Here is a 25445-nt window from a genome sequence, read left to right as displayed (position 1 = left end):
TGCTAGGACCCGTTTACGTGGCTGCCACACCTTACTGGCTGTGGGTGTCCGCTTTAGAAGGAAAAAAAACAGCTTTCATTCTTGAAGCAACACGGCTTGTGTGCCAGGCACCGTGCAGTTGCGGGACAGGCAGGCCCGCTTCCTCTTGTCACAGAGCAAACGCGACCAGGAGAGGGCTGCTACTGTTTCTTTAACAGCCTGACACAGTGCCTCATTATCCCCCTCATTTGCATGTCTTTGTTTCCTCATTATATTGAAAACAGAAAGCGGTTTTATGGAGGAAACTTTCAGGTCTCGTGCCCCAGGATGTGCAGTTTTAAATGTTCCCAACTCGATGCTGCATACAGCCTTTCTTGGGTCTCTGTCCCAGCGGGGGGCCCCCCCACCCCCACCCCCGTCCCCAGCAGTGTTGTGCTCATTGCTGGAAAACATGCCACGTTATGTTCCCAGGGACGGACGTCATGGTGCGCTGCCTCAGGCTGCTGAAGGAATTTAAACGGAAGGTCGAGGACGACCACGACCAGGACGACGATGAGGACGAGGAGGTCATCTCCAAGGGAGTACCCCCGGTGGACATCGTGTACGAGCGGGACATGCTCACGCAGACCTATGAACTCAGTAAGTCCCGTTCCCATGCCTGCTTGCGTGCGGCTCGAACCCCAGGAGTCGAGGGGTGTGTTGCCCACGTGTTGAGAGAGGGCTGTGCTGTGGAGCGTGTGAAGCGGCAGGGAGTCCTGGGGTTCCCTTGAAGGGTTAGGCTTCGGGTCCGATTGGAGCGTGAATCGTTGCTGTGTAGAGCATCAGCAAGGTCTCTGAGCCTCAGTTCCCACATCTGTAAAATGGGGATGACGGTCACCCTAGCATGTGAATGAGGAGCAGAATTAAAACGCCGGCGTCGGGCCTGCTATGTGGGAAGCGCTCAGGAAGTGAGCAAAGATTTGAGGGCTACCTGCCATCTTCTCAAATTGGTCTGAGTTGCTGCAGTCTGGTGGCACCCCCCCCCACTCCTCACCCTTTCTCTGGACCCCCGAAAATCCACGGAAGACAGCGGTAACCCAGAGCCGTAGACGGTGTGGCCGCACGTCCCGTGGGGAGGACAGAGGAGAAGGTGCGGTGGCCACGGGACCAGCAGCTCATACGAAGCCACGTTGGCGAATCGGCACGGCCTTTTCGAGGGGCCTTTGGTCGTTTTTATCAACTCTTAATATCACTCTGAATGGGTTCCTCAGAACACGGTTTGGGAAAAGCTGCCCTTAACCCTTCTGTGGCTCCTTTGAGCATGTTAGTAGTTCAACATGGGAACGCATCTCAGCCCCTCTTTCCTGATGTTTATTTCCATGCACACACAACACAGCAAGAGCACCGTTATCCAGACGGCTTGTACCTGGCAGCGTGAGCTATGCGATGCAGCAGGAGATAGAGGGGCGCTGTTTCTGAACAGAGTTTTCCCACAAAGCCTGCCCTGTGGTTTGTGCACTTCACCGGGGGAGGGGGGTTCCCTGCCGCCATCCCTACCCCCCCACCTCCCAGGCTCCATCCTGGGATTCCCAGTCCAGAGCCGTTGAGTAGATTTATTTTTTATTTTTGTATTTCCTATGTATGTATGTATGTATGAATGAGAGCATGAGCAGGGGAGAGGGGCAGAGGAAGGAGAGAGAGAGAGAGAGAGAGAAAGAGAGAGAGGGACCCAAGCAGGCTCCACACTCAGCCCAGAGCCCGACGCAGGGCTCAATCCCATGACCAGAGCCAAAAGCAAAAGTGAGACTCTCAACTGCCTGAGCCACACAGGCGCCCCCACTGAGTACACTTAAAAGGGCTTCTTAGAGGCAGCTACGGTCACAGCACCGAGCAGTGACAGCATGTAGCAGGGCAGGAGCTGACAAACTAGAGGGGGCAGATAGTGCAGCCCGGTTGTCTGCTGTCGCGTGCTGCAGGGCCCAACAGCGTCACCCCCTCCCTGGCCGGCTGGCGGGCGGCTGTCACGGACAGCACAGTAATCGGTATTCCTCATGCCTCTGAGTCGGAGTCTGCGTCTGCCGACAGAGCCAGGGAGATGAAACGAGTTGTTAATTAAAAACCATTTTTTGAAAAAGGATCTTTTTCATTTGTCTGGAAAAGCTCCCCGCTGCCGGGCACAAGCAGGAACTGCCGGAGCTGAGGACGTCAGCGGCGGGCCACTGGCCACGTGCTGTCCTAACGCGCGGGAGCCCGGTGGCACTGAAGCGTTAGCTGTTGGAAGTGGCTGGCGCTCAGAGGTGCCGGGGAGGCGAGGTCGAGAGGAGACACAGGGTTTATTCTGCCCATGGGCTCTGCTGTGCTGACCGCTCTGTGCTGAACTGGGGCGGTGGGAGTGGACTGGCCTCGGGCACGAGGCTGCGGTTCACACGTCCTGTCCTTCCCTGCAGTTGAGCGCAGAGGCACGAAAGGAATTTCCCAAGCTGAGATCCGAGCGGCTATGAACGTGGGAAAGCTGGAGGCGAGAATGCTGTGTCGTCTTCTTCAGAGATTTAAGGTTGTCAAGGTAACATCGTGAGCCATCCGCACACTTCATTGTCTTCGGGCGTGCGCACGGTGTGACAGTGAGGGGCCGACTCAGCCGGGCCGAGGACGCATCGCCTGCGTCTCTGCCACCAGGGGCTGCCCGGGGGCGTGGCGTGTCTCCCAACCCCCTGACTTGGTTTCTGTTGGCTTTCACTTGTTAAAAACTGGATGAACCTTCAGCACTGATGAGTCAGTAGAAGAGGTGACCCCGTGGGGAGCACAGCCGCGCAGGGACTCCCAGGAAGCTGGCTAGCTCCCCACTGCCCTTTCAGACAGGGCGGGTGCTGTCCAGGGGCCCCAGCCCCCACTCAGGCCTCCCTCTCTCTTGTCACTCTCCTGGCTCCTGGGGACATACGTGTCTGCTGGTCCCCTTTTGGAATTCACACCTGCCCTCCAGGCCTTATCCTTCACTCTCTTCTTGCCAACAATGTGACCATTTTGTTGGAAGGCAGTCGAGCTCATGATTGCAGAGCATTTAGTATGGCCCTTGGCATGTGGTTGGCATGTAGAAGATGTTGCTTTTCCGGCCGTTAAGGGCCCAGGAGAGCCCCTTTCCCCCGTCCTGAAGATACGGGTGAGTGTGGGTTGGTGATGACCTCATCCTCCGTCCCAGAGGCAGGGACTGCATGGGGCTGGCGATCTCCAGTCTGTGACAGCGGTTCTGAGCCCTCAAATTCTGCGTAGCCAACACTCACTGCTCGCTAACCATTTCCTGTGGGCCCAGTCTGGTGCCAGGCACCGGGAGATGGGGAGGGCCAAGGGAGGGCCCCGCCCTCAAGGAGTTCACGGTCCCATAGAGCAGACACACATTCAGGGCTGCGGTTTGAAAACCCATCTCCGACAGGCCTGTGGAAACGGCACCTGAGGGATGGCCAGACAGGCAGACGGCAACGGAGCGTCAGCTGGGCGGACGTGGGGCCTGGGTGGTGACAGGGGAGGTGCGGGAAGGATCAGGAGATAGATACTGCAGCCCCCCGCTCTCCCGTGTGCCCGAGTATGGCAGCGCCCCCCAGATGAGATTCAACCCGTCTCCTCCCCACCAGGGTTTCATGGAGGACGAGGGCCGGCAGCGGACCACCAAGTACATCTCGTGCGTATTTGCAGAAGAGAGCGATCTCAGCCGGCAGTACAAGAGAGAGAAGGCCCGGAGCAAGCTGCTGACCACAGTGAGCTTGGCCTCGGTGCAGGAGGAGTCCCTCCTGCCCGAGGTGGAGGACGGCTTCCTCTCCGACTCAGACAGCGAAGAGGAGCGCGGCGGCAGCAGCAAGAGGAAAGGCAGAGTGTCCCAGGGCGACGGGAGAGCCTGCTTCGGCGCCGGTCTCGGGACCCAGCCTCATCACTCCACCCCAGCGAAGGGTACGGGGTGCTCTCGGGCCGCGGGGAGGGGCCTCGGTCAGAGCTGCTGCCAATCCTCCCTTGCTCCGGGGGTCTTCAGAGAACAGCCCGTTCACTTAGCACCTGAGGGCGCCCTTGGTGCTGTCCTGACTGGGGACACGGTCACATGACCCTGTGTCTAGAGGAGATGGTCACGTGGTCTGTCCCCTGGCTGCTGGCAAGGCAGTTCCCCTTGGCAGATACTCGGTTTGTCTTGTGGTGTCTTTACCATTCAAGGGATGGAATCCAGTAAACTTCCTCTGTCCCCTTCTCTCCAGCGATCTGAGGGCCCTCGAGTTTTTAGTTTAGTTACAGACTTTTTTAAACATGCGGAGGGTGGAGACGAAGACAAGCTTGCGAGTCTGGTATCCAGCTAAGCGCGGGGTGGTGGCGGGGGGTGGGGAGGGGCGGCGCCGCTGCTCGCTGGGTCCTCCCCCCATCCTCAAACCAACCAGAAGGAATCGTCGGCCTGCGTGGGCCTTGTCTGGGCGAGCGTAAGTGCCCCTTTCTCCGTTCCTCCGTATGGCCACCGTTCATTCATGCCTCTCCCGCCCCCTCCACTGCAGGTGGCTGGAAGGTAAACCTCCACCCACTGAAGAAGCAGCTGCCCTCCTCGCTAGCGGTGGCCGAGGAGAAGGCCTGCCAGAGCTCTGCGGGCGGGGACAGCCTCCTGGACACCAGCGCCTCCTCGTACCCCGGCGCGCCCTTTGGCTCCCACTGCATGGAGAGTAACAGTGGCGACATGACCGTGATCGAAGAGGTCAGGCTTGAAAACCCGAAGGTGAGGGCTCACAGTGGGGATGCCTTTTGTCCAGCAGGGGCCTGTGGCGGGTGGACCTTGGCCTTCTCGGTCCCGTGTTTGAGAATCACAGCAGGGACACCTGCGTGACTCAGTCCATTAAGCATCCAGCTCTTGGTTTCAGCTCAGGTCATGATGTCATGGTTCATGGGATCGAGCCCCACATCAGCCTCTGTGCCGGCAGTGCAGAGCCTGCTTGGGATTCTCCGTCTCTCTCTGTCTCTCTGCCCCTTCTTCACGCTCTCTCGCTTGCTCTCTCTCTGTTTGTCTCTCAAAAATAAATAAATAGACATTTAAAAAAGTCACAGCAACAACAAAATCAGTAACAGGAAAAGCGCTGCACGCTGAGTGCTCGCTCTGTGCCAGGCGGTGGGCTAGTCCTGCCCAGGAAGTAACACGGTGCTCGTTTATACACCGCCTTTTTGCCCAACCAGAAAGCACCCGCACCGCTGTTGACACGGTGTTTTAATCTCCAACGACTTGCTTTCTTCACGTAAAACTTATTTTGGAGGGAACGTTCGTTTAGATTAGTGGTTCCCACGCTCGGCGATTTGGGCCCCCGGGGGACGTCTGGCCGTGGCTGGCGGAGACGTATCCTAGAACCTGCAGGAGAGCCCACGAGAGAGAATTGTCCAGCCCCAAATGTCAGCAGTGCCAGTGTTGAGAAGCCCTGCCTTCCATGAAAGGCCAACGTCCTTTGCCATAAAAGGAAGCTAATTCTAAAATAGAAAAAAAGAAAGCCAAGACTGCTTAGCGCGTGCTGGCCAAACACTGTTGTGTGCCAGCGTCAGAGATGCGATAGAACCCAATGCTTTTCATTCGCGTAATTAGAGGGATTAGAAAGGCAGTTGACACGGGCCCGCCGTTCTCATGATGCGATTCGGGGCACCTTGTGCCGTCCTTTGTCACTCAAACGTGCCTCAGATGCTGCCAGCGGCACCGCCTGGGCTCTGGGCTTCGGAAGCGCCCCGGCAGCGGACGGGGCCCCCAGCACAGTGCACAGCTGTGACCAGGCGGCCGTAGGGGCTGTTGCTGCTCTCTCTGAGGCCTCCGGACACCCCTGAGAGAGAAGCGTTGTCTCGGCTGGGACGAGACAGTGCAGGCCCCCCGGGATCAAGTGACTTGCACCTGCTCAGCGAATGACACAGTGAGGACTGGAAACCATGTGCGCAGGGCTCCCCCCATGCTGCTCCCTTCCTGGTGTGGACACCTGTGCTTTGGTACCACCCCCGCGGCAGAAGCGATGGGGCGCAGGGTGCGAATGTTTTCCGTGGGTTGTTCTAGAGCCTTTCAGCCCTTTCCGAGGCTCTGGGCGCCATAACTTCTCAAGTCCTGGTTGGGTCTGTGTCGAACTGAAGAAGCTGGGCCTGCCAGCCCGTGGATCCCAGCAGGTTCTGGAGGGTCTGTCTGCATTGCTCACACCCTCGCCCCTGCTGCACCTTCTGATCCGGCTCACGTCTCCCGTAGCGTGCTCCTGCCGGGTCCCAGAATTCCTTCGCTTGCTGCCCAGCTCAGCTCTTTCTCTTCCTCCCAGAAATCTGTTCCCAGAGTAATGGCAGAATGCTGTCCTTTCTACATCCGTGCTGAGAAGAGGGCACGAGCGACGTATCTGGAGGGCCATTGGCAAAGCACGTTCTTCACCATGCTCTCCAGCGGCCCCACAGCACGTGGCCAGTTTACTCATAGGTCCCCTCCCCCCACCCCCAAAATGTTTGCTCTGCAGTGCAGGGGAGCACAAAGGTCTTTCTCCCGGGCCCCTTCTTGAATCTTGAGCCCTTTTGAGCCGGTCCCCCTTCAGGAAAGAACCGTTCCTCTCCCGAAGCCCCGGCACTCAGCCGGGAAGTGATCTGGAGCCGGTGGTCCTGACAGCGGGACATTCTCGTTCTCCTGAAGCGTCTCTGCAAGTGAGGAGCGCATCCGGCAAAACAGGCCCCGGGCCGCCACGGGGGTTCGTTTGTGCTGAGTGATCCGCAAGGAGTATGTTAGAGTCAGGATTTCCTTTCCCTTCAGGGACACTGGGGCTTCACAGATTTGATCCTAGGGCAGATGGCACAAGTTCATGGGAGCTTTGGCAGGAATGGGAGACAGAACACGGATCTGTCTTCTCCCTTCGTCTGTCGTTGGGCACACATCCTGACTTACCTAGGGACAGCCTGGTCCCGGAAGCCTGCCTCTGCTTCCGTCCCATATTCCCAGAGAAACAAGCCCTCTTGACTTTCCTTCTTGAAACATGGGCTTAGAAATTCCCTCGTGAGGCAAAGCGCACCCACAGGAATGGCGTCTGGCCCCCTAACCTTGCCAAACCTGTTGTATGTTTGTCCTCTCGGTCCTCGCTCTAGGAGAGTGGCAGTTCCCAAAAGACAGGGAAGCACGGCCCGGGCCAAGACAAACCCCACGAAACCTACCGGCTGCTCAAACGCAGGAACCTGATCATAGAAGCCGTCACCAACCTACGCTTAATTGAGAGCTTGTTCACGTAAGGAGCTATCTGTCTGTCTGTCTGTCTGTCTTGCACTGACAGTAAATCTCAGGCCAGCTCGTTGTCACAAGCCACAGAAATGACCGACAGGCATTGGCGTCTTCTGCTCTATAGACTCTCGTGGCATCCCTGTCTGGTAGAAAGGATTCAGCATCTGTTCTAGTGGTTCGGAAAGTGTAGGCATTGCAGAACATCGAGACGCTAGATGGGGAGAGAGTGACTGAGCTAGAAGTGGAAGTTGGGGAGAGTTCCTCTCTCCTTGGAGGAGGGACTGAGATAACAGCATCAGCTTACGAACTTTTCTTAGGTCAGCATGGGGCCTTTTGTTCAAATGCAATCTTACATGGAAGCAAAAACAAAGAGACGCGGGTGGAACCTGTGTGTTTGCGGTGGCTCTGTTCACGGAGAGGCTCTGCACTCTGGTGGGGTCCTTTAACCCACCATCACCGCTGCCTCCTGGGCGGCATCTTCAGGCTTCTGAGGCACTCGGCGTCAAAGCCACTTGTTCTCTAGGGAATGGGGAGACCGTGTGCAGACACTGTGGCCTCGTCTGTGCAGTGAGGGGTTTGGCTGGGCGTCCGAATGTCCTTCCGGCCCTGCCATTCGATGATCGGTGGGTGAGCTAGAAACATCCCTGTAGTGACTCAGTAAGATGTCTGAGGAGAGGAATCAGAAAGAGCTGCGTACCTGAGAGTGTCGGCGACAGTACATTAGACAATCCTTCGGGCCTTAAATTAACCCAAAGACGGATGAAGACATCTCCGTCGTGGCGCTTAGTGTCCCTGCCGTCATCGTCAGGTTCTGGTGAAAGGCTCAGAATGTGACGCTGCTGTGCTTGGCGGCTCATCTTTAGCTAACTCATTTATCGCTAAAAGCGTTGACTGTAACGTGTCCAGAAGTCAGCCCTTCAATGGCGAAACCCCCCTCTGACTCTCCCCGAGTTTCTGCTGGTTACCACTAGGCAGGCTCTCAGCTGCCTGGGTTGAAAGGGGGTTGAAACAGATCTTCCTTGCTGAGATTGGGAATATTAACGTCTTATTTTGTGACACCCCAGGATTCAGAAAATGATCATGGATCAGGAGAAGCAAGAAGGCGTGTCTACCAAGTGCTGTAAGAAGTCCATCGTCCGCTTGGTGCGAAACCTGTCCGAGGAAGGTCTCTTGAGACTGTACCGGACTACGGTTATTCAGGATGGAATCAAGAAGAAGGTACACGTGGCTCTCCTGACGCCCACCGCGCCAGCCCCGTGCCGTTGGAAGTTTCCTTGACCGGCTTCTCTTGTGCCCGTCAGCTTTCACTTGTTCCTTTGCTGCCAGTAACTCAGAATTTCCCCCTGTGCCTCCCCATCTGGGTCACGGGGGCCGTGCCGATTTTCTGTGGAGGTTGGCCACTGAAAAGGGGAATGACTTGCTTGGATCTCAGAGCAGCACACTCAGGCCTTAGAGCAGGTGTCCGGCCCACAGCCCAGCCTTGAACGACAGGAAGGCAAGTAGGACTCCCTGGAGCTCGGCAGGGCAGTGCTGGCCGACATCGAGCCACATTTAGCAGGTGGAAGGTTTAGACGAGGCAGCAAGAACAGTTTCCACCGAGATCCGAGGAGACGTCCCCGAGGAAGCGAGTGCCGGGGCGGCTTGGCAGGGGAGCCATAGATCTTCTGTCTCAGTTTATCTGTTTCTGTAAGATTTAAAGTTTAGGGCCATTCCCATAGCAACCATAGCTCAGCAGCCCTGCTCATACTCCAAGGCCTCCATTTTTCAGGGGCAGAGTGATTTGAGAGATCGCCCTGCTGGGCACGGGACCATAGGAAAGCTGCTGCGGGGACAGTCACTTGCACTTGCCTGACCTTGCGTTCTGGCTACGTTTTAAACCTCTGCCTTAAGAAAGCTGTGCCTCAATGTTTTGTTTCCTTAATAAGCTGGCAAGGTCATTTCTGGCTTTTTTTACTTTATCTTACTTTTTTGAGACGTTCGAGGTTTGAAAAACACAGAGCGATATACAGAGTGACTTAAAGCGTTTCTGCCGTTCCAGGGTGGCAGCTTTCATCAGTTTTTATACCTGCCATCGGGGCCCCTTGGCCTTGCCTCCTCCTGCCCCCCGCCGGCCTGCCACTCCTTTCCTGGAGCGGGCAGGAGGTCCGTGTGCTGATCTCTGTCATCGGAGCACAAAAGCCCCCACCCCTCAGCAGCAGCACCTGCGATTTCTGTGCTTCGTCACAGAGCAGTTGCTTCAGATGCGGGCGTCCTGCTTGGGACGGTGATCGAGGACAAGAACACCCCCCCCACCCCCAGTCTGAGAGTGGAGAGGGGCGGCTCCCACAGGTGCCCACTGTGTCTCAGGCTCCCGTTCGGCCTAGTGTGGCATCCACCAGGCTGTGTGGAGGCAGGGGTGAGGGGTGAGGGCAGGGAAGCACCACCTCGAAAGCGAAGGCGCCGGCACGGGGGCCTCTGCCGCGGGGCACTGCCGGTGCTACCGTGCTGGTGGCCGTTTCCCGCTGGGACGAGCTGCCTCCAGAATAAGCTTAAGTAGCTCAGCAGCTCCTTCTCTGGTTCACCGAGCGCACGCCAGCAGCAGGCTGCCTTCCGATCCCCCGAAGGCACGTTGATCCCCCAACGCACTCACACCCCTCTGCCCCGTGTGGCAGCGTCCGCTTCGGCCTTTGCTCCTGCGTCCTGTACTGCCCGCTGGGCCTTCGGGGAGGTGGCCGAGCCATCCGGCTGTGGACAGTGGGGAGACAGGAATGCCTTGTATTTGCACCAGGCTTTTAAGGACACCAAAGTGTTACCTAACCACCCCTTTTGCGCCCCACAAAATCCCAGAAAAGTTGGCAGGGCGTGGGGGAGGGGCCCCCATTTCACAAACGAGCCGCCCAGTCCCTGTGATCAGCCTCTCTCAGGGCATTCTTGGCCTTCTCGGCGTGAAGCCTGATGGCCAGAGTCCCATGTTTAGAAGACCTTACCTTGCTCTCTCCTGCCAGTGGCAGAGACGGAGGAGAAGCCTGGCTCTCCGGGGCCCCTGGCCCCAGGGCCTGCCATCCTGCCCGGCCAACGCACTCACATCCCTCTGCTCCCCCAGGCCGTTCCCATCTGCCCTCCTAGACAGCACTCACGAAATGGTAACCGCCCTAGCCGTTCAGCTCCAGTACCTTGGCAGAGGTAAAATAGCGAAAGCAGCTGTAAACCCTCTGCCAGTCGGTTTCCAAGTGCGCCTGGCAGGAGTCCCACGGTGGCACTCAGCGAGGGGCGATTAATGAAAGCTGCTTACCTTTTCCAGATGGGAGGCCTCAGGATTCACGAACAACTGTGGGAAATTCTCAGATAGCTGGAGGGGGGCGTCAGGAGCGGGCCACCAGGTAGCTGCGGAGGCCCCCGGGCCGGGACAGCCCCACCAGGGGACTGCAGGGCAGGTCGCTCCGGCTCCAGGCCAGAAAGTCCTCACCTGAGCAGAGCGGCACGTCACCGATGACAGAGCTCTCTCGCTCGGTCGCTGGAGGAGGGATTTTGATGCCAGAAATTGTCATGGCAGACCGTTCAGCAACACCTTTTGCTCCGGGCTTACACGTGTCTCTTGGAAGTGTTAGTGAAAGCAGGCACAGCCAGTGTTCCGGCAAGGAACCGAGCCGTAGAGCTCCGTGTCCCCCGGCTCCCCCCCCTGCCCTGTGGGACGCTGCTCCGCCCTCTCTGCAGGTGGACCTGGTCGTGCACCCATCCATGGACCAGAATGACCCGCTCGTGAGGAGTGCCATCGAGCAGGTGCGCTTCCGGATCTCCAACTCCAGCATGGCAAACAGGCAAGTCGCAGCGCCCCGCGGGAATTCACAGGGAAGCCGCCTGGGTCTCTGTGGCCTTCCTGGAGCAGCTTTCACGAGCACCCTTTATTCGCACTCGTGTGAGATCAACACACTCACGGGCTTAGGAGCAATTTCTTGAGTTTTCAGAAAAAACAAAGTCCTCATTTCGTTTGTTCGACTCTGCCTCGCGGCATCAACAGAGCACTCCGAACCATAGGCCCTGTGTGTGCGAGGCTCGCTCAGTCCCCTAATGGCTCCAAATGAGTCCAGTGGCCTTTCTGAGGCCTTCTCTAATCTTGTGAAGTGTCTCGCGGACTGAGAAAACTCGGGGATGGGAGAAAATTCTTAGCCGGCTTTAACCTGGAGATGGCCGATGGGCAGGCAGAGGGCTCCGCGTGGATTGCGGACCTTGGCTCACATACTTTGAACTGGCTGCTGATTGATTTCCCATCAAATCCGTTACCTCTGGCATTTCTGAAAGCGTCAGAGGACCCGCACGTTGGGCCGCCTTTCTCAGAAGGCTGTCCTGGAGGTGGGGGCACACTCTGCAGGTCTCCACAGCCCTTGTCGTCCCCAAACATCTCGTGACCTGACACATTTTATTCATGCACAGCATCTGCTTGGCTCCTGCGGGCAGCCAAGGTTGAAACTCCAGGGCCAAGTGGCTTCATCTGATCTGCCAGGACAGACCCTGTCCTTTCTCCCAGCTCTTGGTCCTCCCAGCAGGGTATTGATCTTCTATTTGAACTGCAGGGTTAAAGTGGTCCAGCCTCCAGCGCCTCAAGCAGAAGCTGAAGAAGAAAGTCCAGAAAAAGAGGGTCCGAGCGGATCAGGAGACTCTCAGCTGAATACTTCCTCCAAATCAGAAACTGGACGGGTGAAAAAAACGGATGAGAAAATGGGCATCACCCAGCTGAAAAATTATCACCCTGTTGTAGGTAAAAAGCAGCTTCTCGACGACGTCTGATGGTGTGTCGGTGGTTGGTGGTTGGCTGCATGATGGCGTTTGAGTCACTTGGTGTTCTGCAGTCTAGCACTCGGCTAGAGTCCGAGGAATCAGGTTTGCGTGGCTAGCTGGGTCATGTGGGGCTGGCCACGTGACTTCTGCTGCCGTCAATACCCCCATCTGCAAAATGGGCATGGTCTCTGCCCAGTGGGCCTCACATCTGAGTATGAGACTCAGATGAAACTGCTAGATCCTAGCGAGAGGAGTTAGGCACAAAGATTCATTCTGCTCCGCATCCTTGGGCTGGGATATGAACCACATACACCACAGAAAACCTCCATCCCTCCCGACCCCATAGACCTTCTGGTAGATCTAGTCACTGATGAGTTTGAACACCGTGTCATTTTCCCAGAGTCCGTTCTCCGACAGGGTTGCCTCCTCCCTCGGCCCCCGTCGAGCCGCCCTAGTGTGAAAGGGTGCGGGCCCAGTGCAGGCGGCCAGGTACGCGTCACTCTTCTCCCGGCTCATGGGGCACGGGCCGTGGCCCGGTGTGGGCGCAGCACAGCAGACCTGAGATCCCGGGGCAGAAGACAGCGTGTGTGTGTGTGACCTCCCTCGGTGAGCCACATCACCGCAGGAGGCCTGCCCTTGCTCTGCGGGTCCCGGGGTGTTCCGTGGTTAGCAACCGCAGTCCGTGGGAGCCCAGGGCCGGGACCAGTGCCGGGGCGGCAGATCGGCCCACGCGCTGGCCACACAGAAGGCAGTGAGCATGCTGCTCGAGTGGGCACGGCAGTGGAGGAGGGCCTCTGCCCGCTCGCCCTCGCTCCCTGATCCTGTGGCTCCTTACTTTCTCTCCTGTCCTCTCTCCTTGGGAAAAGCCAAGGAGTACTTTATTTGTGTCAACAAAGAAACAGGATGCTTTCAAAGAACCCCGATGTGGGGGTGTTTTGCACAGCCCTGTCAAGCCCAGGTCCCCGTGCGGAGGCCTGTCAGGCTCTGTGTGGCGGTATCCTCCTCTGTCACACTCTGGCTCGCTCACTGCACTCTCCTCCTTCCTTGCTCCCCCCCCACCCCCCCGGCCTCTGGCCCTCCACGGTATGTGCCGGGCACACGCTTACCTCCGGCACCTTGCGTTTGTCCCAGGGTGCACATCCCCAAGTCCCTGCGTGTCCCCACCACCACCACCTTATTTGCCCTCCAGGTGGAATTCTAGCCCTCCCCCCACGTCCCCACTGGTTCTCTGCACCGGCCGTTTCCATCTGTCGTGTGACTTTAGGTATCTTGTTAATACCTAAAAAGTATTAGAAAGTAAGTTCTGTGAGAGTCCGAACAGCGCTCACCGTGAGTTTGAGTGGACTGAACTGAAGTGAATCTGGGAGTTTTCAAGCATTCCCTCCCCCCACCCCCTCTTGCCTCAGTTCCAGGACTTGGCCGTTCTCTAGGATTTCTGCCCAAAATGCCTCGCCTGCGGGTGGTACACATGTTCCTGTGGTACCTAATCTACGGGCACCCTGCCAGCCATGTGCGGACAAAGCTGGGCCTTGGCAGTGAAAGAAGAATGGGAAAGCAGGAGTCAGGCAGGATGGGAGTCCGGCCCTTCTCCAGAAATTACATGGAGACCTCCTCTGATGCCCTGCCCAAGGACAGCCTAGGGGGAACCTTCCTGGAAACTGAAGTGGAGCCCCCCACGGAGAAAGGTGAGCTGTTGCCCTCTGGAGGGGAGTCCTAATGGTTCCTCATCCTTCTCATCTGAACTGGCTGAATCCCCACAGCGCCCCATCAAAGTAGAGTCATAATCTAGACTCTATGAACCCGTGGGCCTCCTGCCTGACAAGTAGGGTTTTGCCCGAGTTTGTGGTGAGAGGGAATCCGGACCTACCGGGATGATGTCACCATCATGTCTGGCACCCTGCCTGTAGCACTGACTCTGATTCTCTCCTAGTGTATGTGGATGAAGCCTCATGGATGCGCTATGTCCCTCCCATCCCTGTCCATAAGGACTTTGGCTTCGGCTGGGCTCTCGTCAGTGACATTCTCCTCTGCCTGCCCCTTTCCATCTTCATTCAGATTGTGCAAGTCAGTTATAAGGTACTGATGACTCCCAGGGCTATTGTGGGGGCTGGTCCCTCAGCCTAGACCAGAGGACCTACACTCACCTGGTCAAGGGAAAAAGTACTTCCAGACTTGTGGTTGTCTGGGTGGATGGATGGATGGATGGATGGATGGATGGAAGGAAGGATGGATTGGATGGATGGATGGATTGGATGGGTGGATGGTTGGGTGGATGGATGAGCGGGTGGAAGGAAGGTAGGAAGGGAGGGAGGCATGGAGGGAAGGGGGATAGATGGAGATGAGATGGATGGATGGAGAGATGGGATGGATGGATGGATAGATTAGATGAATGGGTGGGTAGATAAGCAGACAGATAGGTAGATAGGTAGGTGATGGAGAATGATTGGATGGATGGATGGGTGGGTGGGTAGATAGATAGACAGGATAAACAGGGTGGCTGGATACACATAGATAAATTATTGGCTGGATAGATGGATGGTTGCTTGGTGTGTCAAAGGAAATACTTGAAAGACTTAAAGTTAGATCAATTAGATATATCGAAAGAGACAAATAATTATGTTGTAGCAATATGCTTCTAGAAATTTGGTAAGTACAAAAAAGGAGACAATAGGTTCAGAGAGACTGCTGCCCGGAAAAGAGTGGTGTGTGTTTTTTCACGGTTCTTGCAATTGACCCTGGCCTTGAGGGTAAGCTGATCTTGAAAATGACCTCTTAGGTAGACAACCTTGAGGAGTTTCTGAACGACCCTCTGAAGAAGCACACGCTGATCCGCTTTCTCCCCAGGCCCATCCGACAGCAGCTTCTGTACAAGAGGTAAGGTCCCTGAAAACGATGCAGGCTGGGTGACAGTCCCAGTGGGCCCCTTGAAGTTAGGGTTCTGAATAATTGTTCACCAGGAGCAGAAAAAGGTTCTGGGGGTTTTCAGAAAACTCGGGGTTTTCATTCATTCAGTGACCCTGTGAGCCTTCTGGGTAAAGCACAGAGGCAGACGAAGTGGGGGCTGGAGAATTTTGTCACTTAATTTCAAGGTTCAAGTAAAATCTGTCGACAAAGACTGCGAGGTTCGGAGTCGTTTTTTTTTTTTTTTTTTTCCTTTGGCTAATTTTTCTTTCTCAATCAAAACCCCATGTCGGATCCACGCTCTGTTGCCCTGGTCGGGTGCCGGGAAGGGGCTTCCGGGTCTCTGCACAGGTCAGGCCCCATGAGGTAGAAGAGGGCGCCACGAGCGAGTCCCACGCCTTCGCCCGACGCGGACCCCCTGGCCACGGCCCAGTGCGCTGGCACCGGAACCCGCCGCTCCCCTCTGTTTTCCAGACGCTACATTTTCTCTGTGGTGGAGAACCTTCAGAGGCTGTGCCACATGGGGCTGCTGCAGTTCGGCCCCACAGAAAAGTTTCAGGACAAGGATCAGGTAACGTGTCCCGTGCCCAAACGAAGGGGGTCCTGATGGCCAAGCAGTTTCCAGACAGCTGGCCGGCCGTGGTTCTGAGCTTCCCCCCCTCGCCCCGTCCGCGTCTCCCTAGGTGTTCATTTTCTTGAAGAAGAACGCGGTCATCGTTGACACCACCATCTGTGACCCACATTACAACCTGGCCCGCAGCAGCCGGCCCTTCGAAAGGCGTCTTTATGTCCTGAAGTCCATGCAGGATGTGGAGAACTACTGGTTTGACCTGCAGTGTGTCTGCCTCAACACCCCTCTAGGTACCGTCTGTCGTTGCGGGGCTCCCTGTTCTCCCCGCTCTCTGTGCCATCAGTGGGGTTTAGAGCAAGAAGAAACTAGAAGTCGCCGCCAGTTTTCAAACTGTTCTCCAGAGACCTAGAGTGTCCTTGGGGCTCCCTGAGGAAGGAGGGCGATGGGCTTCGAGTAGAGGGGCCCCCAGGCCACTCTGCTTTGTCTTCCTTCACTCGTGCATTCAGTAGGTGTTTGTTGCACACCTGGTGTCTGTCATTCCTGGGCCTGACCCGGACACACGCACCCCTGCCTTCCTGAGTCTTAGTTCTCAACAGAGAAGACACACAGATCCACGTCCCTTGCTAAGACAGATGCTGCAGAGGAAGTATGCAGGGGCATGAGTGGAGGCTGTTTTAATGGGGTGGCATTTGAGCCGAGCTCTGAAGGCTGAGGCGGAGCCCAGAGCCGGGGAAGAGCAGTACAGGCATGGGAACGTCACGTGCATCATTGGGAGAAGCAAGAGGCTGGTGAGGGCGGGGAGGAGAGTGGCAGCTGCCATTGGAGAAGCAGGGAGGAGTCAGGACTCTGGGGGCCCTGTAGGACTTGGTACGGGGTTCGGGTTTATTCTAAGAGCAGGAAGAAGCCGCTGGATAGTTGTAGGCAAGAAGTGACAAGATCTCTGCCATTTTTCTTTTTTTTCTTTTTTTTTTTTAATTTTTTTTTAACGTTTATTTATTTTTGAGACAGAGAGAGACAGAGCATGAACGGGGGAGGGGCAGAGAGAGAGGGAGACACAGAATCCGAAACAGGCTCCGGGCTCTGAGCCGTCAGCACAGAGCCCGACGAGGGGCTCGAACCCACGGACCGTGAGATCGTGACCTGAGCTGAAGTCGGACGCTTTACCGACTGAGCCACCCAGGCGCCCCTTCCATTTTTCAAAGCTCACCCTGGCTGCTGGGTGGGGAATGAACGGAGGACCCCAAGAGTAGAAACAGGGTTGTGACTCCTGTCCCAGAGAGATGTCCACTGGTGACAGTGAAGGAGGGGGGCAGCTTGGCAGGTGTTTTGGAGGAAGAATTGAACAGATTTGGCCAGCAGGTCAGATGAGTCGGGTTTGGGGGTCAGGCCTTTGCTTGTGTCTTCTTTCTATCCCTGCCATGTCCCTTGACCTGTGTTCACCTGGCAGTGACCACTCGTGCATCAAGCATCGTCTCTTTGAGGAAGCTTTTCAGCACCTTTATGCTGTCAGCTGCTCTTTCTGAGGATTCCTTGCGCACAGGAGATTGGGCTTCCATCCCCACGGTGTCTCAAAGTGCCTGGTGCACGGTCGACGTCCCGTGAATGTTGGTTGACTAGATGGAGGCTTTGTGCAAGGCCGTAGACCAGTGCTCTTTCCTCCAAGCCAGTTTCCACCTGGTCTCTTCGTGCCACTTCTACTAGGAGGAAGGGCTGCCATGTCCGGTCTGAACCTGGGAGGGGAGCCCTCTTCCCTTGCTCCTGTCACAGAGCCGAAAGGTCACCATTGCACCTCACTTCTTGGAAAGCCGGAGGCCCAGGTCTGGATGGGGGCGAGGGGCTGCGGGGGAGCCCATGACCCACACTGCTCGCTTGCGTTTGGTAGATTTGTTTGCTGTTGGCGGGGTGATGAACCCTTGCAGTGAGAACCTTTAATGTAATGGGTCCAGACAGGTTTCAGAACTCGTGTGTTTCATAGAATCCTCTGGCATTCAGTAAGCTAGGCTTTTACCATTTCGGATTTTTAGAGTGCCCTAATTCCTCTGCATTTTATACCCAGATAAAAATTTGTGAACCGGTATGTTATTTGCACCAGAGTTGTTGAGGCTTGACAACTGGTGAATTTCCATCCCTTTTAGTGTTCATGAGCAGGAATAGGGGAGGCTTAGAGTCCATTAAGCAGGCACCGATTGTCCCTTCATTTAACAAACACTCGAGGAGGGGCGCCTGGGTGGCTCAGTCGGTTAAGCGTCCGACTTCAGCTCAGGTCATGATCTCGCGGCTGGTGAGTTCAAGCCCCGCGTCGGGCTCTGTGCTGACAGCTCGGAGCCTTGAGCCTGCTTCGGATTCTGTGTCTCCCTCTCTCTCTGCCCCTTCTCTGCTTCACGCTCTGTCTCTGTCTGAAAAATAAATAAATGTTAAAAAAAAAACCACTCAAGGAGGTTCTGCCCCACGGACTAAGGGGAAAGTACCATATAATAAGACATGAGCATCCTTCAGAGCAAGGGCTCACCAAGCATGGGTATGGGTATCACCAAGCAGATTCACTGGGAGAGACTGTTAAAATGAAGATTACCGGGCCCTGTCCAGAGCTTTGGATTCAGCAGGTGTGGGGATGGCCTAAATCTGCATTTCGAACTCACAGTGAGGTGGCGCACAGGAGAAACATTGCCTTAATTAAGTCCTCCTAGGCTTAACCAGCCATTCACATGTGTGACCTTGAGCTCCCTTGAAGACCTCTCTGAGGTTGACCTCTTCATTTCTAAGCCAGGAACACCACCACCAACAAATTATGGGCTGAAGCAGAGCTTGAACCCCGTGTCTTATGTAAACACCAGCGAGCAGTATGGGGCATGGGCTCCCCCGCAACCCCCCGCCCCCACCCAGACTAATGTCTCCAGTCAAGCATGTTAGAAGACCGTCTTTGGTAGTGTGCAAATCACCAGAATCTTCCTTTGCCTTACTCAAGCAACAGTTCATAGCGGTTTATGTTTTCTTGCAAGAAACACAGTTTTCTTTATTGTGCCTTTATAGAACGCTATTGCTCAACTGTGTTAATGCCAGAGAACATCTGGCTGTCCTCCAGACCCCACCTGGCCCAGGGACACTGCACTGAGCTATCTGCCCAGATCCCTGCTGACCCTGACTCCACGGCCCCTGCCAAGTGCATCATTTTTGCTTACCGCCTCCTCCTGGCTGGCACACAGGAGCTCCGTAGGCTTTCCCTGAGGAAGGAGGCCCCAGGGCTCCTCTGCTCGCGATCCCCCCACGGCCGTTGGCCTCTCCTGTTGCCAGCTTGCCTTCCCTCCCTCGTGGAGTTCAGCCAGAGTACAAATCCTTTACTCGGGTTCACACCCCAGTGTTTGACTCCCTGACATCTATGATAACGCATTTGTACGAAGAGGGTCTACCAGTTTCAGAGCCTGTCCCGCGGTGGTGAGCGGAGTCACCGGAAGGGAATCTTTCTCTTGCCCGCGGCTGCGAGGCGGCCTGCCGGAGCCACAGCCACTGCTGTGGCCACAGCCACAGGGAAGCTTGCGTTTGCTCTCTCAGGTGTGGTGCGCTACCCGCGCATCAGGAAGAACGGCACCCAGGATGAGGGCACTGATGAGGAGGGCAGTCTGCAGAAGGAGCAGGAGAGCGCCATCGACAAACACAATCTGGAGCGCAAGTGTGCCCTGATGGAGTACACCACGTGCGTCCCCACCCCCCCCCCCACCCCGCCCCCAAGTGGAGTCCCACAGGCTCCAGCTCCTGGGTGTCCGGCCACACAGGTCAGGCCGGGAGCTCCCACGTCTCTGGTGCAGAGGCCGCAAATTGGCGGCCACGGGCCCCTCTGGCCCCCGCCAGCCCTTGGCCCACATACTGTTAAAACAGAACAAACTTGGTTGCCACAATTCAGAATTTGGGAAATTTATGTAAAATTCTGGGGTCGGACAAGCGTTTCCCTTCTGTCACGTGTTACCAAGAAGGTAAAAGGTAGTTAGGAAAAATACCTCCACCATGTCGCGGGCTCTCTCTTCAGTTCCCAAGAAGGTCTCTCCTTCCGTTTACTTCCCACCTCTCAGGGGGAGCCGTGAGGTCGTGGACGAAGGCTCGATCCCCGGGGACGGGCTGGGAGCCGCCGGGCTCGATTCTAGTTTCTACGGGCACCTAAAGCGTAACTGGATCTGGACCAGCTACATCATCAACAAGGCCAAGAAGGTGGGCTTCAGGGGGTACGGGGAACACGCATCCCCGGGCCACTCCCCAGCCGCTGCCGCAGCTGCCCACCCCGCCTGCCCTTTCCCGGCTCGCTGTTTCTGATTTGGTAAAACCAAAGTTGACCAGAGGCACAAGTACTTACATCCGTATGTATTGAAGGCACATCAGGCCCTTTAAATACCTGCCTGGCCAGTGTTGTTGTTTGTTTTGTTTTTTGTTTTTTTCAATGGATTCTAACTGATTGTGTCACACGGACAGGTGTTCCTTTTTAAAGAAGGAACAGAAAGTCCATGAGACACAGGTCATACATGAGGGAGCACGTGTGAAAGAAGCAAGTGGCTGGCCAGGGGAAGCCCAGCCCCAGGGGCAGCCCGACGGCTTCTGGAACGCAGCTGCACAGCCGCCCTCCCCTCTCTGGCAGAGACCAGTACACCTCAGTGCATTTGACGCTCTGGGTCCCTGGGGATTCAGGGAAGCCCCTGCTTCTTTCCAGTGATGCGCTTGTCTTTTAGGAGAACACTGCATCTGAAAATGGGCTCATGGTGAGACTCCAGACGTTTCTGTCCAGGCGCCCGTTGCCACTCAGTGCTGGAGGTACGTGAGCTGGGGGTTCACCTTGGAAACAGGCACGGGACCGGCCCAGGCCACGTGACTACCTACCACACGTTCCATTCGGCTTCTGGCCTTCGCGGGGCTCATCCTGAAATGCTCACCTCCTGTGCTTATTTCCAGGCAGTGGCAGGTTGAATATCTGGGGGGAAGCCAGAGCAGGGTCTGAGCTCTGCACTGACAGGGAAGAGCAGTTCGAGATGGACCGAGAGCCCACACTGGACCGGAACTGGAGAGTGAGGGGTGGGAAAAGCCAGAAGCGGAAACGGCTGAAGAAAGACCCCGGAAAGAAGATCAAGAAGAAGAAAAAAGGTCCCGTGATGGTCGCTCGCGTCGGCTAGGCCTTGTCTTTGTACAATCCGGCTCAGAGACGGACTGCAGTCTCACTGCGGCCGGGGCTGAGCTCTGCCCCCAGACCCGGGCTTCTCTTCTCCCTCTGTTTGTAGGGCTGACTGTGCACGGTCGCCGTCTCGTCCTCCACATCGAGCTGGCAGACTGAGAGATCCTCAAGCTTCTTACATGCTTCCTCTGTCTTTGTGTCTTATAGGGTCTTTCAGCTTTGTGACGCCCCTCAGTTCAGTTTTCTAACTTCATCTCAACTGAAAAAACCTTAGCAAAAATCATTAGCAGAAATCCTCATCTCAAACCAGCCAAAATCCTATTATTCTTTTGGTTTGGCTTTTGATACTTGCATTATATCAATCGGGGCAAAGTTCAAAAGTCACGTTGTGTTTTTAACTCAGAGGAAAGGTGGGAGTCGGTCAGGCCAGGCCTGCAGGATCTCTTCCAGTCTCGTGAGCCCCCTGGGTGTGTCTTAGACTGCTGTTTTGGATCCTTCCCCTGGGCAAGTATTCTAGCGAAGGACAGCAGGAGGACAGTGAAGAGATGGGCGCCTGTGTTTTCGTTCATTTTTACATCATCTAAGTGGTCTGTGTGTCGTAACAACGATCTGATAGCTATACCGTTTTCCGATGAGAACAGAATGTTTAAATGGGAACCTGTTTTCAGTGGTTTACTTGGCTGCTGTTTATAACAAATAGGCTTGTGTCCATTGGAAAGCCCCGCCGCCCCCCCCCCCCCCCAACTTCAGCTCAGCCTATCCAGATAGGCATGGGGTCAGTTTGGCTCACAAAGACCTGAATTCATCACAAGGCAAAATCCGGTGGTGGTGTCCCGTGGAATCCCAAATGTTCTCACCCTACTTTTCTTCTGCCTTAATTTGGAAGAAACGTCCTAAACAAACAGTCTCTTGGAATTAGCAGTAGCATATGGTGTTTACCTTGTCAAACTGCCATGAGTCTATCCCGAGGGGAGGAGATGTTGAGAGAACCTGGTGGGTAAGAGCTCATGGTTCAGACCCTCTGTCTGCTACTGACTGGGCTGTGCGACTTTGGGCAAATTGCCGTGTCTCACCGTGTTTCAGAGTCCTCGGCTACAAAATGGGGATTATAACTGCCTCCTTATAGAGTTGATGCAAAGTAGCATTTTGATTATGGGTTGTTAATATGTAAACAGCTTAAACCAGTGTTTGGCATACAGTGAATACTCCATAATGTTGGTGACTGGCACCGCACGGGGTATTTTATACCCAGTCTGGTTCAGTCCTCACGGCAGCCCTGAAGGCTGCACCTTGTTGTCCCCATGGTGCCCCGGAGTGTGCCCAGCATCTCAGAGGTCGCCAAGCGGGAGAATGGTGGGGGCCCTGCACATGCTCCAGCCGTCAGAGTGCCTACCACCGCGGTGGGAGGGATGGGACATGGGCTGCGTTCAGGCTGCCCAGCTTGTCACAATGAAATTTGACCAGAGAGAAAGTGATAGAAGCGGTTAAAGTATCTGTCAAGGCCTGAGTCTTTTGCGGTTAGTTTCTATGGTTTCTGACACAATGGGATTCTGGTAGCTGATAGCCTTGGTCAGATCTCACTAGCCGAGTAGGGACCCTTCCCCTCCAGAGTGCCAGCTCCAATCCGGCTGTTAGAAGCTCCCTCTCTTCTCCCCCTGATATTCTTAGAAGAGTCCCCCAAAGAGAAAAACAGGAGGCTGCGTTACCACGATGAGGCCGACCAGAGCGCGCTGCAGAGGATGACCCGGCTGCGCGTCACGTGGTCCATGCAGGAGGACGGGCTGCTCATGCTCTGCCGGATCGCCAGCAACGTCCTCAATGCCAAGGTATTTGGCCCCCGGGCCCCCGGGCCCCTGCCCCTCCCTGGCCTGCCGCCTCGCTTTCCCTGTCGTGGGGAGCTCTGTTCCCTATGTGGCCACACACAGACACCCAAGGCCCCTGGGACGCTCAACTGTTTTGCTTGGCCACCAGGAAAAACGTTTCCCAGAATCCCACAGATGAATGTTCCCGGCCTTGCTCATTTCTTTCCAGCCTTCGGCTAACACACATAGGTCTCTGCCTACCTGCAGGCTAAACAGCTCGGCGCTGTCCTTCCTCTCTTCACCGGGAACCTAACACTTTCTGCTCCCCTTCTCCCACCCTCACCTGCCTGGAAAACTCCTATTTTTCTTTCAAAACTGCTTATCATCCCTGGAGAGGCTTCCTTGATCCTGCCAATTGGAAGTAATTACCACGTTCTTACCGTGTCCTTCGCACGTGGACTTTTCACGCTGCTTCTGTTGCTTCTGGCCCCTCTTGGCTTGTGGGAGTGGCTGCCGCTCAAGGCAGGGAGACCGCCCGTTTGTTTCGTAGCCACAGCCCCTAGCACGGTGCTCACCACACGGTAACCACTGGGTCGTTGTTCCCCGAATCCGTGTGGGATGGTGATGGTGGCCTCAGCCTGGCCCTCCGGCTTCGTCACGGCTCAGTCGCCGCCTTCCGTGCCACAGTCCCCCACACTCACGTCTTCTTCCCGGTCTGTGTCCTTGAACCCCGGCAGCCGGGGACGGGCTTCCCATCGAGCAAATTCTTCCCCTTTCCTCTGATGTCACTGCCTCCAAGAAGGTTCCCCAGCCCGAGCCAGAGCTCCCCGTCTCACCATGTTCCCCAGAGTAGCCTCACTGACTCCTAGTCTGACTATTCCTGCCTCTTTGCCCTGCTCTGATCTTCTGAGTTTGCAGCAGGCCGTGGGGAGAGCCATCCAGGCAGGCGAACGTCCAGGCAGGCTGGTTCACAGAAGCCGCCAGAGGATGGACTGCCACCGTGTAGTCCAGGGCCTCCTCCAGTTAGTAACACCACCGGCTTCCCTGGTGCCCAGGTTGCGTGCCCTGTCCTCGGGCGCATCAGCCAAGAGAAGCCCCGGCGGAGGTCCCGTGCCCAGAATGCCCTCTGCATCAGGCCTGCTGGATCCCTTTTCTTGACCACTTCTCCAGATGCTCTCACCCCCCATTCCCTCCTAAATTCCAGCCCAGTTCTTCCTCCAGGGAACAACCTGGAGGTGACAGGCTGCCATCCCTGATCTCTGTTCCTTGCCTCTGTGATAGCGGAGAGATGTGCCTGCCTCCACCCACCCTCCTTGCAGCCGGTGGGACCAGGAGAGCCCTGCTTGGTTCTGGGGCAGCAGACCCTCCCCTCATCTGCTTAAATACACACCACATTCTTGGGCCACCTCATTCTGGGGGCTTTCGGAGAATAACCTCGTGATCAAGCCCCTTCCCTGTCTTGGTGCTCCTTTCCTGCATGTTTTTGGCGGAGATGTTCTCTTGAGTCTCTGATGGTGAAGCTAATTCAGTGCTTCTGTTTCTACTAATGCACAGAATGTTTCTGAGAATACGCAATGTGCTCTTAAACCTCGAGAACCGCCCAGCTGACACATGTTTGTCATAACCTTCCCTAACATGCTGCCCTTCCAGACAGCATTACCCTGTGCCCTCCGAGTACCTGTTACTTGCTGGAACACTCTTCCCCGCCGGTTGTTGAGGATTTGGCTTATTCTTCTCTGCCCAGCACCTCACTCGTGCCAGGCGCACCGTCAGTGCTCCGTAAACGTGATCCAAGTAAACCCGGGAGGGGCCGGCTTTGAGTGTCTGCTGAGGAAGGAGGCGCCACAGAACATGCCTTCCCCCGTCCTTTACGATCGTGACCCATAACGCAGGCTCTGGGGATACTGATTTTCCTTCTTGGCTTGTGTGTGTTCCAGGTGAAGGGCCCATTTGTCCCCTGGCAAGTTGTGCGGGACATTTTGCACTCCACCTTTGAAGAGTCTCTGGATAAAACCTCCCATTCGGTCGGACGAAGAGCTCGCTACATAGTCCGAAACCCCCAAGCCTATCTGAACTATAAGTAAGCCGTGTTTGAACTTTCATAAGTTGGGGCCACAGTTACTCCCGTGCTTCTAGTTTGTTCTTTACTCTCCTTGCATCTCGTTTGTCCAAGAGTCCGCTCTAAAGTCCAGAGAGAGTGGTGAGTGTGCAATAGCTCGTCCGTAGCCTGCCCGAGTGTTGGGGCCTGTGGGTGAAACCGCTCATGAGTTTTCAAGGGCTCGGCCTGCCTCTGGGCCGTTTTCCATATCCAGTGTCTTACACGCTTCAGGACAGCCTTGTGACGTACGTGCTGTTGTTCTTCACTACCCGTGAGGATGCGGAGGCCAGTCAGGCTGGGCGCCTTACTGAATGCATCCCGCCAGCGGCGTGTGGTCAGGCAGAGGTGTCTGCTGAGTTTCACCACTGTCTTCAGCGCTCAGGGCGGTTCTAGATGTCAGGGCCCGTCACATCAGGGCCCGTCACATAGCTCCCTCCAGGAAGAAGCGGGGCAGGACCGGAGTCATCGGACCCAAGAGCACTGTCCCCATTATGTCCTCAGCACGTCTTCGGCGTTCCCCTGGAGGGCCGGGTCCGCGTGGTGGTGGCGGCTGGCCGGGGGCCGCAAAGCATCCTCGTTGTGGCTTGTCGGTTGCCAGTGAGGCTGCCCACCCAGGCCTTCCTCCCACGGCCAGGGCACGGCGCTGTCGCCCGCCCTGTCAGCCCCCGCCACAGGCGTGGGCTCGAGTGGGGAGGACCAGCGGGCGTCCGGGCCGTGCGCGGGGGGGGCCCGAGTGTTGCCACCAGCACGAGAGCGGGGCCAGGAGGGGGCACGTGGCGGGGTTGGGAAGGACTGCTCCCACCAACTAGTTGTTCGTGCCCTGGGTCGGCAGGAGAGCGTGGCTCGGGTTGACTCTGAGCCGTGGGCTGCCTGCCGTCTGCTGGGTTGTAGAGGGAGACAGCCCAGCCGTGGATTGTGGAGTAAACCACTGCGACCAGTTTCTCACCCTCAGCACAGCTGACATTTGGGGCCAGGTCATTGTTTGT

General features: G+C 56.2%; 1 protein-coding gene across 1 annotated transcript in view; it reads left to right on the top strand.

Annotated features, from left to right (window-relative positions):
• Positions 1-25445, top strand: part of GTF3C1 (general transcription factor IIIC subunit 1) — a 74941-nt gene that overhangs the window by 31441 nt on the left and 18055 nt on the right. Inside the window, exons 7-25 of the mRNA XM_027051143.2 lie at positions 451-618; positions 2406-2521; positions 3585-3897; positions 4482-4696; positions 7054-7190; positions 8248-8401; positions 10877-10980; positions 11734-11918; positions 13345-13623; positions 13869-14014; positions 14715-14812; positions 15314-15410; positions 15523-15700; positions 18960-19101; positions 19475-19610; positions 20123-20204; positions 20343-20531; positions 22228-22385; positions 24299-24441. Of these exons, the coding sequence (XP_026906944.1) occupies positions 451-618; positions 2406-2521; positions 3585-3897; positions 4482-4696; positions 7054-7190; positions 8248-8401; positions 10877-10980; positions 11734-11918; positions 13345-13623; positions 13869-14014; positions 14715-14812; positions 15314-15410; positions 15523-15700; positions 18960-19101; positions 19475-19610; positions 20123-20204; positions 20343-20531; positions 22228-22385; positions 24299-24441 (3040 nt within the window). The remainder of the gene's footprint in view (positions 1-450; positions 619-2405; positions 2522-3584; positions 3898-4481; positions 4697-7053; positions 7191-8247; positions 8402-10876; positions 10981-11733; positions 11919-13344; positions 13624-13868; positions 14015-14714; positions 14813-15313; positions 15411-15522; positions 15701-18959; positions 19102-19474; positions 19611-20122; positions 20205-20342; positions 20532-22227; positions 22386-24298; positions 24442-25445) is intronic.

This window comes from Acinonyx jubatus, chromosome E3, assembly GCF_027475565.1.
Source record: "Acinonyx jubatus isolate Ajub_Pintada_27869175 chromosome E3, VMU_Ajub_asm_v1.0, whole genome shotgun sequence".
Lineage (NCBI taxonomy): Eukaryota > Metazoa > Chordata > Mammalia > Carnivora > Felidae > Acinonyx > Acinonyx jubatus.
The sequence above is the reverse complement of the archived record's forward strand: the minus strand, read 5'-3'. Positions and strand labels throughout refer to the sequence as shown.